Source organism: Triturus cristatus, chromosome 2_2, assembly GCF_964204655.1.
Source record: "Triturus cristatus chromosome 2_2, aTriCri1.1, whole genome shotgun sequence".
Classification (NCBI taxonomy): Eukaryota; Metazoa; Chordata; class Amphibia; order Caudata; family Salamandridae; genus Triturus; species Triturus cristatus.
The window spans coordinates 1,242,956,537-1,242,971,584 of NC_140582.1; the positions used below are offsets into that span (position 1 = coordinate 1,242,956,537).

The following is a 15,048-nucleotide window of genomic DNA, read 5'->3' on the forward strand; positions in this document are numbered from 1 at the left end:
CAGATTGCATCCTGGTCGCACTAAGCCTCACAAAATCTTTGTCTACACAAAATGATAATTTCTGTCTGGCATGGTTCTGTAATAGTGTAGTGACAAACTGAAGAATTCAGGGGAGGTAGTCATTTTTTTTAAGGGGCAAAAAACTAGAATTCTCCCGTATTTTGCATTTTTAAACTTTAGCATCTTTGCAAATTTCCGACTCCACTTGCGTAGGTAGAGTGTGCAGGTTATTGCTTGACTTGCTCGGAATGAATTGTATGACCCTTGGAATTTAAAAGACATCATAAGTAGATAATAACTTTAAATTTGAGATAAGGGGGAAATATCGATGCAAAACCTGCAGAGAAACAATGTGATTAGGAAACATCACAAACATTAAATTACTATCAAGAACCTGGTAAGAGATATATAGCGGAACTCTAACAAAGGGATTTTTCTATGTAAAGATTTAGAAAACCAAGGAAGCATGAAACCATTTTTAGAAAAGTCACCCGTACTGACTGCATACGTATCACTGCTGGAATATTGTACTAAGCCGTGTTCCTGGTCAGAGACTGATGCTGGACTCAGCCCAGTCACTTGGGTACTAAATCCCCCCAAAAATTGCAGCTGCAAAACGTTGGATTACAGAATCATTTTTCAACATCCTTATTTACAGAAGCTTAATTTTAGGATTTTTCACACCCTAAACCTACGAATGACCTGGAAAAGATCCACCCTGTGGGTGGATTTTCCTCTGTTGCTTTGCATTGGAGTGGAAATAAAAGTGGAAATAAAAGTGTTTTCACAATAAGGCAACTGGGATGTCATTTTGGAATGGGGTAAATAACGGCAAAGCCAAAATGCTTTCCATTATCTGCGATCATTTCTAATTTATGTATTTACTGATATAAAAAGAATGCTGACATAGTTAGCAAATTGGGTTTGTGAAAGAATCAATCCCCTTCCGATTTTCAGAATGTATAGAAGAAGCCTTTAATCTACATGGGAGATTATTTTGCATAAGAAGAAAAAGCAAAAATGAGTGTAATTTGCAAAAGATGCAGTCTTCTGCCCGACTTTGACTTGTTATTGCCTTATGGTTACTCTTGTTATGCATAATGAGTAAACTTGCCAGAAAAGTTTGTCTGTAATTTTGCAACTCCAAAAATATGGAATTGTCGATAAATCGTATGTGCAAAGCTAGAATTCATACATTTCGGGGAAGCAGAGGTTTGCTAAGACAGATAAGCCTTGTGGATATTGGGCGTTCTGCAAATGCAATGTATTAGTAAAAATGTGCACTACTCCATACATTTATGTAGACCTTTCCTCCATATTTTTTCTTTTCATAAAACAGCACTTTTGGTGCTCATAGTAATGAATGGGGTTTGAGCTGGATACCATTGATATCAGTATTTCCTGGATGCAGGAATATCACAATGTCCCGCACTGGGATCCCGACAGTGCCCTTACAAATTGAGGGACTTACTGCAGGAATCAGTAACCACAACCAATTGCCAGGCTAATTCCTTATTTTTCCGCAGTTTCCCAATTGAACATTTCGCCAGATTTAAACTTGTGGGATACCAGAGTAGAAGGCATTGGGAATTCAGAACTTGCTGCATTACTTGTCATCCCAAATTCAACTGCTATGTTTGTTACCATCAGAAATGGATATCACCTAGCCTCGAGAAGGAGGGCCTTGAGTTTTGAAAATTTTAAAAGAGCAATTGGCTTGTGGATGTGGGTGGGACCAATAAATGAAGTGGGTGGAGCCTCTGAAGGAAGTGGGCGGAGCTGGGAACGTGGGTGGGGCCTCCTAAACTAATTTGAGCACCTGCACCTAATATTTAGTTAGATGGTTCTACTCAATAAAAAGGGCTTTATTTGCAGTGGGGTGGTAACGGAAAGCCCCACTCATGGTTACTTCACCTTGAAGGTTGCTCAGTTTCTGGCAGCGCAGCCTTAGCTGGCTCAGTTGTTGGAAATCATGTGCTAGTTTTCTAGCGCCTGGAAGACCGGCTCCTCCACAGCATGTTACAGGCCGCCTCACTTAGGGAGACAAAAGCAAAAGGAACAAATGATAGACGGAATCCTGAGCAATGCCAACAACCACCCCCAGTCACAGGGATCTGGGTTTAATCCATCGTTCTTTTGCTCACCATGCCATTCCAGTTTGAACCTAGCCATATGCAAATCAGTCTTCACCCTGTGCCTCATGGGAACAGTCCAGCCCAACCTGCGAAGCAAGGTCCACCCTGGACTGGAAACAAGCATCCAGGGACTTGTTTTGGGGCATCAGCTAGGCTAGCTTGAATCAAGTGGCACAGTTGGCACGGGACCCACGTCTGTACATACCCTTCCCACTTAGGGCGACAAAAGCAAAAGGAACAAATGATGGATGGAATGCTTAACAATGCAAACATTCATCTCTGTACAGGGGTGAATGTTTGACATGTTCTTTTTGCATTTGCCACCCCAAGTGGGATGGGTATGCCGAGACGTGGATTCTGTGGTCTCCATGCCACTGGACTCCAGCTAGCCTGGCTAATGAGGGATGAAACCTCAAAAACAGTCCCAGGATATTTGTATCCACTGCAGGGAGGACCTGGCTTGGCAGTTTGGGCTGGACTGTTCCCATGCAGAACTGGGTCAAGACTGATTTGCATGTGGCTGGGTTCAGACTGGAATGGCATGGTGAGCAAAAACTATGGATTTAGTCCCAGATCTCTGTACTGAGGTGAATGTATGACCTTGTTCTGCATTCTGTCCATCAATTGTTTTTGCATTTGTCACCCTGAGTGAGCCAGGTATGCTCAGACGCGAGTCCCGTGCTCTCCATGCCACTGGAGTCAAGCTATCCTGGCTGAAGAGAGGTGAAACCCCGAAACCGGTCATAGGATGCTTGATTCCGGTCCAGGGAAGACATGGCTTGGCAGTTCGGGCTGGACTGTTCCCATTGGGCACAGGGTCAAGACTGATTTGCATATGGCTGGGTCCAAACTGGAATGGCATGGTGAGCAAAGAAACAATGGATTTAGGCCCAGATCTCTGTACTGGGGTGAATGTATGACATTGTTCTGCATTCTGTCCATCAACTGTTTTTGCATTTGTCACCCCGAGTGGGACGGGTATGCTCAGACGTGAGTCCCGTGCTCTCCATGCCACTGGAATCAAGGTATCCTGGCTGAAGAGGGGGTGAAACCCCGAAACCGGTTCTAGGATGCTTGATTCCGGTCCAGGAAAGACATGGCTTGGCAGTTCGGGCTGGACTGTTCCCATGAGGCACAGGGTCAAGACTGATTTGCATATGGTGTTTCATTTGGTGTTGCTTTGCCCGGACCTACCTGAGGACTTGTTGCCTGCTCCCGATACTGCTGACTATTTTGCCGTACCTGGGGCCCTGACGCTGTGTGCATCCCCTGCTGCCGCTCCACACCATCGCGCGGCCACAGCCGGGGGAGACTACAGCTCCCAGGTTGCCTAGCGGCCAACTCCCGTTCCCTTCGCGCCCGGAAGCGCAGAAAAGGGAGAGGCTTCCTCTGCGTCGCGGGACGAGCGCGGGCGGCGCCGGACGAAGCCCGGACCAAGGGCGGGCCCGTTTTAAGCCCGTTCAAGACCGGTCAATGACGGGACGGGCCACCCTGCTAACGTCTACACAGAGATAAGGTTGCCGTGTTACATTGTTTTAATTACTGAGGGTAACCTGTCTAAAGGGAATCTTGTTGAAATATTTGGGCAGTTGACATTGATGGTCAGTTAAGTAATCATGATGTCCGCGTCTACAAAGCCCAATAATAGTGGTTCTAGTATTGCCCCCCATGGTGGTGGATCGCTTATGGGTACTCTAGATAATTTCATTTTTCGGGTATCTACAGTGTTGGCCAAAGACATCGAACTGACTGAAAATTTTTTATCCTTAGATCCACTTTGCGTAAAAAGGTCATCTATGGGAAGTATAGCTGGGGCTAGGTCGCCTGCATTGTACGAAGTTGATTCCGATGATACAATATGTTCTTTGGCTGAAGCTTTAAGTAGTCCTACTGTTTGTGCTGAAGTTCCTGCCGTGGCTTTGGATCAACAACCAGCATCCATTTTAGGAAAAAAACACCACAGCACTTCTAAGGGCAATCTGACCTTGCCTACTATAAAAACAAGGTCAGCAAATATTGCAAATAAGGGTGTGGGCTGTCAACTAAATGTGGATAAGACTGAAAATAGTGGTGTTGGGGTAAAAACTAGAACACAAACACAAGTTAAAAATAAAAAAAATGATAAAGGAAAGAAAGGAAAAGTAAAAGAGCAGCCCAACAAGGAAAACACTGCACCCAAAGTTAGTCACGCTTCAGCTTCCTTAGCAAGTGTAGAAATATTGCCATTATCAACAACTGAGCTTAACTATCCAGAGGAGTTGGGTACCTTGTTTTTTAAAAGATTAGAAGCTGTCCTCAAGAAGTCTATCCACCCTAAAAATGGAAGGCTAGATCGTATTGAATCTAGATTAGCATGCCTGGAACTCTCGTTGGCATTAGCCCAGAAGACGACAGGTATCCGGAGTAATGGCATAGCTGGAAAGCCGGCAACATCTATACCTCAATGTAAAAATACTGGTGATGTGGGTGTAACTATGAATGGTTTGCAAATTTGTAATACTAGTTCTATAGAAAACACGAATGAAAATACTAGACCTGCTAATTCACCAGCTAAGGGTTTAGACCCGAGTAAACTGGGCCAAATATCTAAGGATAATAATGAGGCGATTAATAAACCTGCAACAAATGTTTGCTTATCACTATCTAAACAACGGGACCAAGTGTTTCTAAACTTGCCAACTATAGAACTTCCCCCTGAATCGGCCCCCTATGTGGTTCTATTGTCAGGGGTACCATAGTTAGTGGCGGGTAAAAAGGAGACTCACACAGAACTAAAAAATAAGTGTATATTTTGGCTTAATGCTAATAGGCCCCTACCTATACACTGTAGGGCAGAGATTCTGTCTGTGAGAAGGGTTAACTGGATAGGTAGAAATGCTAAGACAGTTGGGGGGGATTGTGTTATTGTCAATTCCAGAGACAAACGATGTGTAGCACACATCTGTAATTGGCCACAAATAGATATTAGATCCACAATCCAACCCTTGCCATTGACCTATTTTTATGCCCCAGTGCAGGACCAATGTAGACAAGTGTCCTCATGGAATGATCAATCTAGTTATCCCGCCACAAGGAATCTAAGATTATTTAACAGGTTCTCAGTATTGTCAGGATTGGAAGAATGTGATTGACAGAAAACACAGGACGGGGGCAAGGACACAAGTGTAATTAGTATATTAAGCGATAGTATCGCCGGAGGTGAGGGACAAACAAGTGAAGGTGTAGCTCTGGCAGGTAGACTATTGAATCCTGGGGAAAATAAAAGTGGTGATACTGCCCTAGGATCAACTATTAATCGCCTCTTTCGACCTTGTGTTCTTAGCGTAAATTATCTATCGATTTTTCCGGAGAATCCAATGTCATACTCTAGCACCATCCCAAAAGAGATTGTGTTTAATAATTAAAGAGCCCACAAACTATTACAGAACATGTGATGCCACTGCCAAGCTTAACTCCAACTAGGAATACACTAATAAAGGGCCCACAAACCTTAGCCTGCCTGATTTCAATGGTATCATGGAACCAGGCTGGCATTGGGACAAAAAATTGTTTCCCCATGCTGGCTAGGCTTCATTAACAAATTTGATATTTCTCTCCTCCAAGAGTCCTGGTCTGTGGAACCATCCAGGATATTTGAATTTTTTTGTCCCTAAGTTGTAGTATTCAATCACTTCCAGTTAGGCATTGTGATATTAGACTCAGTATTGGGGATGGCCTGAAAATTGATATCTTTAATGTGTATGCTAGAGGAATCCCTGGTGGGAAAAAATCGGAGGTGCTAATGGCATTAGAATCATTGATTGAATCAGAGCCAGAATGGGTTTTACCGATAGTTGCGGGTGACTTTAACACAACTTTCGAACCCCTAGGGTTGGAAAATGTAAATATGTTGGAAGAGGAAGATTCCAGATGGGGTGTCCCTGAACTTGAGGATAGGCCTATAGTCAAGTGGACCGAGGCTGCGCTCAACTTGAATGGGTTTTGTCTAGCTAACCAACTAAGGGCTGCAAATGGTCGGACTTTGTCTGACAGAAAGGGGGTGAAAACCTTCGATAATGGTACAAGATCAAGTAATATTGACTATATACTTGTCCACTTGAAGCTTTGGTATACTTTGGTGGACATGGAGGTCAAGTCCCGTGTCGAGAGTGATCATAACCCCCTGGCAGCATTATTCAGGTTAGGCCAAGCAAGATTGATAAACTCTAGAGAAGAATTGACAGTCCCTGAAATCATTTTGACAAATGATGAGCGCCATCTTAAGCGGTGCAAAGTGGTTAATCAACCAGATGCACTTGTCGCTATTAATGACTTAATAGCAAAGACCTTAGAAAAAATTGGAACTGGCGCCAGTTATGAAGAAAAGTATAGCTCTATAGAGGATGAACATAAAGAATTGTTTCCTAATCTTAAAACCCACTTTTGTAAGCTATGTAGTACCAAACCCAAAACTATAAAAAAAAATGAGAAGTGGTATAATAAAACATGTAGGGAGGCTCGTGCTGCACTGAGCATAGCCCTAAAGACTAGGAATCCTGTGATAATAAAAACGGCACGCATCAACTATAGGAAAAAGATCCAAGAGGCAAAAGGAGAGTGGGACGACCAATTGTGGCAGGACCTTAAAGCTGCATGTAAAACTAAGAACCAAACATTTGTTTTGGAATACTTACAAATGGGAAGGAGGAGGTTATGCTGTAACTCCGCAAAATAATGGGCCCATAAATTCTTAGGTTGAATGTTTCAAGCCCCAGTTTACCTGTGAAGAAAACTTAAGTGAGATAGCCCCAGGTTTTAAACTGTATGAAGGAACCGTTTTTAGTTTAGGGGATGTGGATTGTGCCTTGAACTCTGTGACTAAGGGTCGAGCTCCAGGGATAGATGCTATACCCGCGGACCTATATCTTAGTGACAGAGAGAGATGGAGACAGTATATTTACTATCTCTCTAATGCCATTGCCCAGGGGATGGTTGTTCCTAACACTTGGAAAGGCGCCGAAATTGTCCCTGTTTATAAAAAAAAGGGGATAAGGCCCTTGCGGCTAATTATAGGCCAATTAGCCTGATCGATTCGTTACAGAAAATAGTGGGACTACTGGTTCTTGGAAAGATACAGGCTTGGATGGACGAGGGGGATATCCTGAGCCCATTGCAGGCAGGCTTCCGACCAAGGACCAGTACGATAGATCAGGTTTTGAGATTGGCTGTCTTATATTGGCGTACAGTTGTCTTGGACAAAGGGGTATTATACGCAGTTTTCGTCGACCTCAGGGTGGCGTTTGATCTTGTCCCGCGAGGGAAGCTTTGGAAAGTACTGGAGGAATTGGGCATGTCCTTGGAGCTGATGACTCTGATTGCTCGCTTACATGAGGATACCTATGCCAGAGTGAGATGGGGCAAGCCGGGTGAGGTTACAGATGTATTCCCGGTCAAGAGGGGAGTGAGGCAGGGGTGCGTTATGTTCCCACTCTTCATAAATGGGGTGGCAAAATATCTTTCTCTAGTCCCGACTGATGCCCCCGTGATTGCAGGAGAGCGTGTCCCGATCCTTATGTTCGCGGACGACACACTAATAATTTCGAAGACTCCAAGTGGTCTCCAAAGAGCGTTCCAGCGTTTTACTGACTTTTGTGACACGCGTGGTTTAGAAATAAACTGCGCGAAAACTAAATTTATGGTTTTCGCCGAACCCATACGTCACAAGTCTGTAAAACGGTTTAAGGGAAGATTATATATGAACAATAATCCTCTAGAACAGGTTGAAGCTTTTATGTATCTTGGGGTTAATTTACAGAGTGATACGTGTTGGAATGCCCAGTTAGAAATGATGATATTAAGGCATAAACAACAGGCAGGCATTTTACTTAAAACATATGTCATCTTTTACAAAACCGATTAGGCCATTACTTGAGATCTATGGGATGAAAGTTTTACGTATGTACCTTGTAGTACCCCTTTAGTTCCCTTGTTTTGGGAACTTGGTAAAAGATCCGTGCAAGATTTAGCCACGCTGCGTCCAGTATTATATTGGCGCAGACTTTGGATAACTGAGGAACTACATCATTATGCCAAGGGACTCAAGGACCTTATTGAGAAGGACCACTTTCATAAAATTAGTTGGTTAAACTCAATAAGGACCCTTCTAGGGAAAATGGGACTGATGGACTTATGGAACGGTCCCGTAAACGCTGTCTTACCCTCTAAAATAGAAATGAAGAGGATATATTGGGAGATGATTACTTCTGAAAAATGTGCTGCTAATGTTTCTTCTCATCTCGCAGGGCACTTCCTCCAATTTAAGCCCCTTCCCGTATTTGAACCGTATTGGGATGCAATCGAAAAACCATTGGATCGTTAGCTTTACTTCCAATTTAGGGTAGGTTGTTTACCAATAAGGTCATTTACCTCAAGGTGAGCAGGATCTGGTGATGACAAATGCCCAAAATGTAAGGACAAGATAGAATGTATGAGTCATTTTTTGTTCTTTTGTCCTTTATATGTTGCCCCAAGAAACAAATGGATAAAACCTATCTGTCGCATAATCGGATTTCGGAAACATGAGGAGGCATTGAATACTGTGTACAGACCCTAGCCTCTTAATAGCAATAGCAATGGCAAAATTTCTAAAATGGGCATGGCTTATTCGATTAAAGGAAGTCGATCAGTTAGATAAAAGTCACATAGGTGTAGTCTGAAATGGAATGAAATAAGTGAAGCAAGGTGATTCATCCCCCATAATTTATTTTAAAGAATTTCGACATAAAAATGTGTGCAGTTTAATTAATTTTTAAATGTAGTGATACATTTTTAATTATTTATATAATTGTTTTTTAATTTGTATAATGTATTTGTATATATGTGATGCTTTTATGACTTTTTTGTCGAATAAAGTTTATTGAATGATTTGCATATGGCCATGTCTGAACTGGGGTGGCGTGGTGAGCAAAATAACGATGGATTTAGGCCCAGATCTCTGTACTGGGGTGAATGTATGACATTGTTCTGCATTCTGTCCATCAACTGTTGTTTTTGCATTTGTCACCCCGAGTGGGACGGGTATGCTCAGACGTTGTTCCGTGCTCTGCATGCCACTGGAGTCAAGCTATCCTGGCTGTTGAGGGGTGAAACCCCGAAACTGCTCCCAGGATGCTGACATTGTTCAACATTCTGTCCACCAATCGTTCTTTTTGCATCAGTCACTTAGGGAGGGGCGCCCACCCTTGATAGATCATCAAATGTCCGTAATTCAAGACTTAGTGGTCGCAGACTAGGATACCCCCAACTCATCTAGGACATCTTTGTCTAGTGTTTTAAAAGTAAACCCCGCTTTGGTGTTTTATTTCTGAAAATCAAAAGATAAAGACTGCGGCAAGTGCTGTTTTAATTACATACTGCTCCTGCTTTGTAAGAGAAACTGTCACCCAAGGTCTGACACCCCTGCCAACATCTCAACTTATTCCCCAATCAGCTGCCATTAATGTGCCAAGGGGTGCTTGTAAAAAGCGAGACTTGTTACTCATTAGGAGGAAACTGTGATGTTTGAGAACCGAAGATGGATGGAGTGTGTTGGCTACGCTGACTTTGTATTTTTTTTTTGCATATTTATATAGCGCAAACTCGACCCGAAGGTATTGGAGCGCTGTACATGAGCACCGTATTTAAATTACACATTCAGGCACGGGGCGATGAAGTGATTTGCCCAGAATCACAGGATGTGGACGCGACCTCGAGGCTCGAACCCTGGGTTCCAGCACCAAAGTCGGCAGCTCTAGCCGACGGACCACATCCTCGCCCAATTAGCATCCGTGCATTTTGAAAACTCCCTGTAGGAAAGAAGAGTGAATAACTCAAAGGCAAAGTTCAACTAAGAGCTTTTGTGAAAAGTATTAGAGGAGAACATGAGGTCATACGTACGTAGACAAGGGTGTTGGGCTCTTCTCGTCACTACGTTGCGAAGGCCATGAATTTAAAGAAGTAGCTCACGCCCAGATTTTGAGCTCTTTTAAGCCAGTTGTCGCCCCAGGTTGGCGGAGAGGCCGTGTAGATCTTTCCCTCTGACTTGGAGACACACCAAAGGTTGCCGTCAGGAGTAAAGGACATAAATCGGCTTAAATTGATCCATCCACCTGCTCCGATGGCCTGGCTTCTTGCAATCCAGTTGTCATTTACACCCGTTGGAGGACTTCCTTTTACAAATCTATCATTAGCAGTCACTGCGTACAGCAGGATCCCTTGGGGGTCGAAGAAGAGGGCGTGAAATCCATCCCATCCGCCATTACCAACTTTTTTACCTAGTGCGTCCTTCCAAACCTGGTCTTCATTGGTCGGCGGGGGGCCTGCGTAGAGCTCACCCTGATGTGTGACGGCATAAAGATCTCCATTGGGGTGAAAGAAAAGGCGCTTGAATCTTCCCCAGCCTGCTTTCCCTATGCGCCTTCCAGGACCTTGGAACCAGTTCTTGGATGGGTTTGAAGGCATGGGACCGCTATAGAGCTCAGAACCTCTCACGACATACAGAAATTTATATCGGCTGAAGAGCACATGCTTTACACCGCCCAGCGTCCCCAGAAAACGAGCTCTGGACTTGAAATCGTCGTTGTAAGCAGCTGGAGGCGAGCCCGCCCTGATGACGCCCTGATTGTCCACAGTGAACAAGATCACACCTGAAAAGCAACAGAGAGAGAGTTATTTGCACCCTATATTTGTTCTCAGCACACATAGAAAGAGAAGAATGCCTCTCAGGATTGTTCTTGTGCAGGAAAGTGTCCCTTCCTGCACTAAAACAACCCTGCTTACAACGCAGCCACCCTTGCACAATGATGCAAGGGCGCCTGCGCTGGCGCTAGGCAGCACATTGTGCTCCAGCGCTGAGAAAAGACAGGACAGCGCTATATTATGTTCAATACGGCGCATTCCTGCCCTTTGCCTATCACGCAGCGCAGCAAGCTGACTTGATGCATTGCATGATTATTTCAGAAATATGTTCCATGAGCTCCAAACATATGCAGGATATGATTAGGATCTGGAGCAGAACATAATAATGAGGTTAGAAATCACCATTTCCCCCCCCAAGTAGTCACGTATGCATATATGTATATGATGCATAACGACCATTCAGCTCTGAAAGTGTATGTGACGAGTGTATGTGGTTGTGTCTGTAGTAATGAGAAACACAAGATCTACCCAACTACACGTGTGCACCAGCTTCGGAGGAGCATCTTAAGAAGGCCTGTTTACCTATGTATGTATGTATGTATATAGGTAAGTATGTATGTAAATATGTATGTATGCATATGTGTGCATGTGCCTATGCTTGATTGTATATATGCTGCTAGTATGTATGTCTGCGTGTATGTATATATATATATATATATATAATATATATATATATATATATATATATATATATATATATATATATATTACCTACTGGCGGTCGCCAGTAGGTAGTTATAGTTAGGACCCCTTTTCCATAGGAAAACCTCAACATTCTATTTTGAATAACTTTGGCGCCGGTCGATGAATCCTCGCGAATTTCTCAAAATAGGTGGGGCGCTACGCTCTGCTCCTACCCTGAAAGTCTCGGGGGGATCCGTCAAGCGGGGGCTGAGATAAAAGGGGGGTCCCAAAACGCGTTTTCCCCATGCATTTTTCCATAGGACCTTTAGAACGAGCTACAGCCCGAACGGCTGAACAGAATTACTCGAAATTTGGCAGAGAGGTAGTCCCTAGGTCAAGGAAGTGCCTTTTGTAGGTTTGGTGTAAATCTGTTCAGTAGATTCTGAGAAAATAGCCTTTAAATCAATATATATATCTGAGCCCGCTTACGGTACGCTTACCGTACGCTTACCGTAAGCGTACGGTGGCGTGCGCGAGCGCGATTCTGATTGGCTCTTAGATCTTAGTAAACATTTGAATCGGCCGAAACCAGGAAGCGGCGGCCGCCATTTTGTGTATTTCACTCAGAAAAAAAAGAGTGAAAACAAGAAAAGGGGGCAATGAGGAGAGTTACAGACCCCCTTACATTTGTGAGGGGGTCAAAGAAGGACTGTAAAGTACAAAGAAAACATTTATTGATTTTAAAAAAAATCACGGGGTACGCGTACGGTAAGCTTACGGTAAGCGTACGGTAGAAAAAAAAAAAAAAAATGAAAATCAGATTTAAGTGTTTAGATATTAGGGGGCTCTAAAAAGAGCCGTTGTGTTTATGAAATGATTTTTTAGTGGTACCTACAAGTAAGTACCGATGCAGAGTCTAAGGTTCAAGAGGAAGACTCTGTTCCCTTCATCATTGAAGTGCACACCATCTCCTCTATAAATGTCTTGCATGTCATAACGCAAGTTGTTGTGGTAAATGGCACCCATACCATAGTCACGGAGGAAAGCAGAAACAGATTTGTTGACGTGCTTTCTTGCTTTGTCATCGCACCGCGTGCCCACCGTGCGTGCACGGCACTAACTGCGTAAAGTGGGCGCGCGGTGCGCGAAGCGCACCGCGTGCTCACTGTGCGCGCACGGTGCGCGAAGCGCACCGTGCGCGCACGGAACGAACTGCGTTAAGTGGGCGCGCACGCCACGAATGGCGTAAAGTAACTTAGCATTTAAAAAACCGTACAAATTCACTGAAAAAACCATAGGTTTCACACACGTTATAGTTAGGAATTAGCATTTAAAAAACCTTGCAAATTCACTGAAAAAACCATAGGTTTCACACATGTTATAGTTAGCGGAAATTTTACTGATAAAAAACCAATGAAATTCCCCGTTATAGTTAGTGCAGGCAACTATAACTCACGCGACCGCAATCTTCTGCTGATGACATATGTGTCTTTATGAAAAAAAAATATTTGTAATATATGTATAGCTAAAAATGTATGGAAGAAGACATGGGCAAATAAGTGTCTAAATACAGTATTAGCATCAGCAGAGGATTGCGGTCGCGTGAGTTATAGTTGCCTGCACTAACTATAACGGGGGAATTTCATTGGTTTTTTATCAGTAAAATTTCCGCTAACTAACATGTGTGAAACCTATGGTTTTTTCAGTGAATATATATATATTCACGCTCCATGACTCCTTCAAGATTACCAAAAGGAAACTCGAGCACTCACGGGTAAGTAGTATGGCAGCTTCGTTTAATTCGGAGAAATAAACAACAAACTCGTTTCGGAGCTAGTCCTTCTTCAGTGTTGTTGCTATGTTCATTACAAGATACTCTTTATATACATCATTAGAAGTAAACATAAAAGAGGTCAGAGAGGACGGCAGTCCGGGACTTTTGGGCGCCATCTTTGAAGGGTCAATCTATAAATCAAATGTTAAATACAAGGGTGTATTGATAAATAATTACGGATTGACTGTGAAAGTAACAATTAATATAAGTCGAAGCACATAAACATTTCATTAGGTTTTCATCCGACCAATATAGAAGTCAAAATTACTTCATTCAATATGTTTTTCACAGTGTAACCCAAATTTATGAAGCCGTGGATCGGCAATTCGCCTACAATAGGCGGTTGTATGACCCTTCATGAGCGCCATCGGATATTGTCCGGTTAACCATAATTTAAATTTAATAGTTGTTGCACCTTTCAATACTCGCCGTGACCCATTATGAACTAACGGAATATGCTGTTAAGTATTGACTCTTGAAACTGTGTCATATCAATCTTTCTTCTACACCTTATTTCTCCCTTCTCTTTTCTTTTCTTTCTCTGCTTCTTTCCCTTTTCTTTAAACTGATTGCCCGTGACCATATATTTTATCAGTTAGCATCAAGCCGATACACGGCGTTTGTTGTTTATTTCTCCGAATTAAACGAAGCTGCCATACTACTTACCCGTGAGTGCTCGAGTTTCCTTTTGGTAATCTTGAAGGAGTCATGGAGCGTGAATAGAATTTGCGGGGCACCACCGCATTTGAAGTATATATATATATATATATATATATATATATATATATATATATATATATATATATATATATATATATATATATATATATATATATATATATATATATATATATATATATATATATATATATATATATATATATATATATATATATATATATATATATATATATATATATATATATATATATATATATATATATATATATATATATATATATATATATATATATATATATATATATATATATTTTCTACTGGCAGTCGCCAGTAGATAGTTCTAGTTAGGACCGTGTTTCCATAGGAAATCCGCAACATTCTATTTGGAATAACTTTGGTGCCGGTTGACGAATCCTCGCGAAATTTTCAAAATAGGTGGGGCGCTCCGCTCCTACCCTGAAAGTCTCGGGGGGATTCGTCAAGCGGGGGCTGAGAACAAAGGGGGGTCCCAAAACACGTTTTCCCCATGCAATTTTCCATAGGGACCTTTAGTCCAAGGTACAGCCCGAACGGCTGAACAGAATTACTTGAAATTTGGCAGAGAGGTAGTCCTCAGCTCAGGGAAGTGCCTTTTGCAGGTCTGGTGTCAATCTGTTCAGTAGTTCCTGAGAAAATCAAAAGTAAAATCATATATATATGTGGGCGGAGCCTAACCACACATCTCATCCTGAGATCTGATTGGCTGTCAGCACTTCATCCAAGAAGTGTTGGCAGCCATCTTGGGACCAATATACATGATAGCACCTCATTAAAAAGCATTGCAGTTAATAGAAGGTTTTAAGACTTTAGTTAAATTTGTTGATGGTACCATACTCATTTTAGGAATTGTGGTATGTTCTAAGGTGATTTCACCATGTGAAAAAGCCTTCTGCTGGGATATCATGATTGAGAGAAAAATATTTTCTCATGCTTTTCCCACAGAGGTTTGGAAGGTGATCTATAAGCTAAACTGAGAGCTTATTTTCTGTAAATTCACATTATCTTTCTCAGTCATGTGAG

At 42.5% G+C, this 15,048-nt stretch overlaps 1 protein-coding gene across 1 annotated transcript in view; it reads right to left on the reverse strand.

The window, feature by feature from the left end:
- LOC146863491 (uncharacterized) overlaps positions 1–15,048 on the reverse strand; it is a 134,810-nt gene that overhangs the window by 46,323 nt on the left and 73,439 nt on the right. Inside the window, exon 2 of the mRNA XM_085643179.1 lies at positions 10,050–10,798. Coding sequence (XP_085499305.1) covers positions 10,080–10,798 — 719 coding nt within the window. The 3' untranslated portion in view covers positions 10,050–10,079. The remainder of the gene's footprint in view (positions 1–10,049; positions 10,799–15,048) is intronic.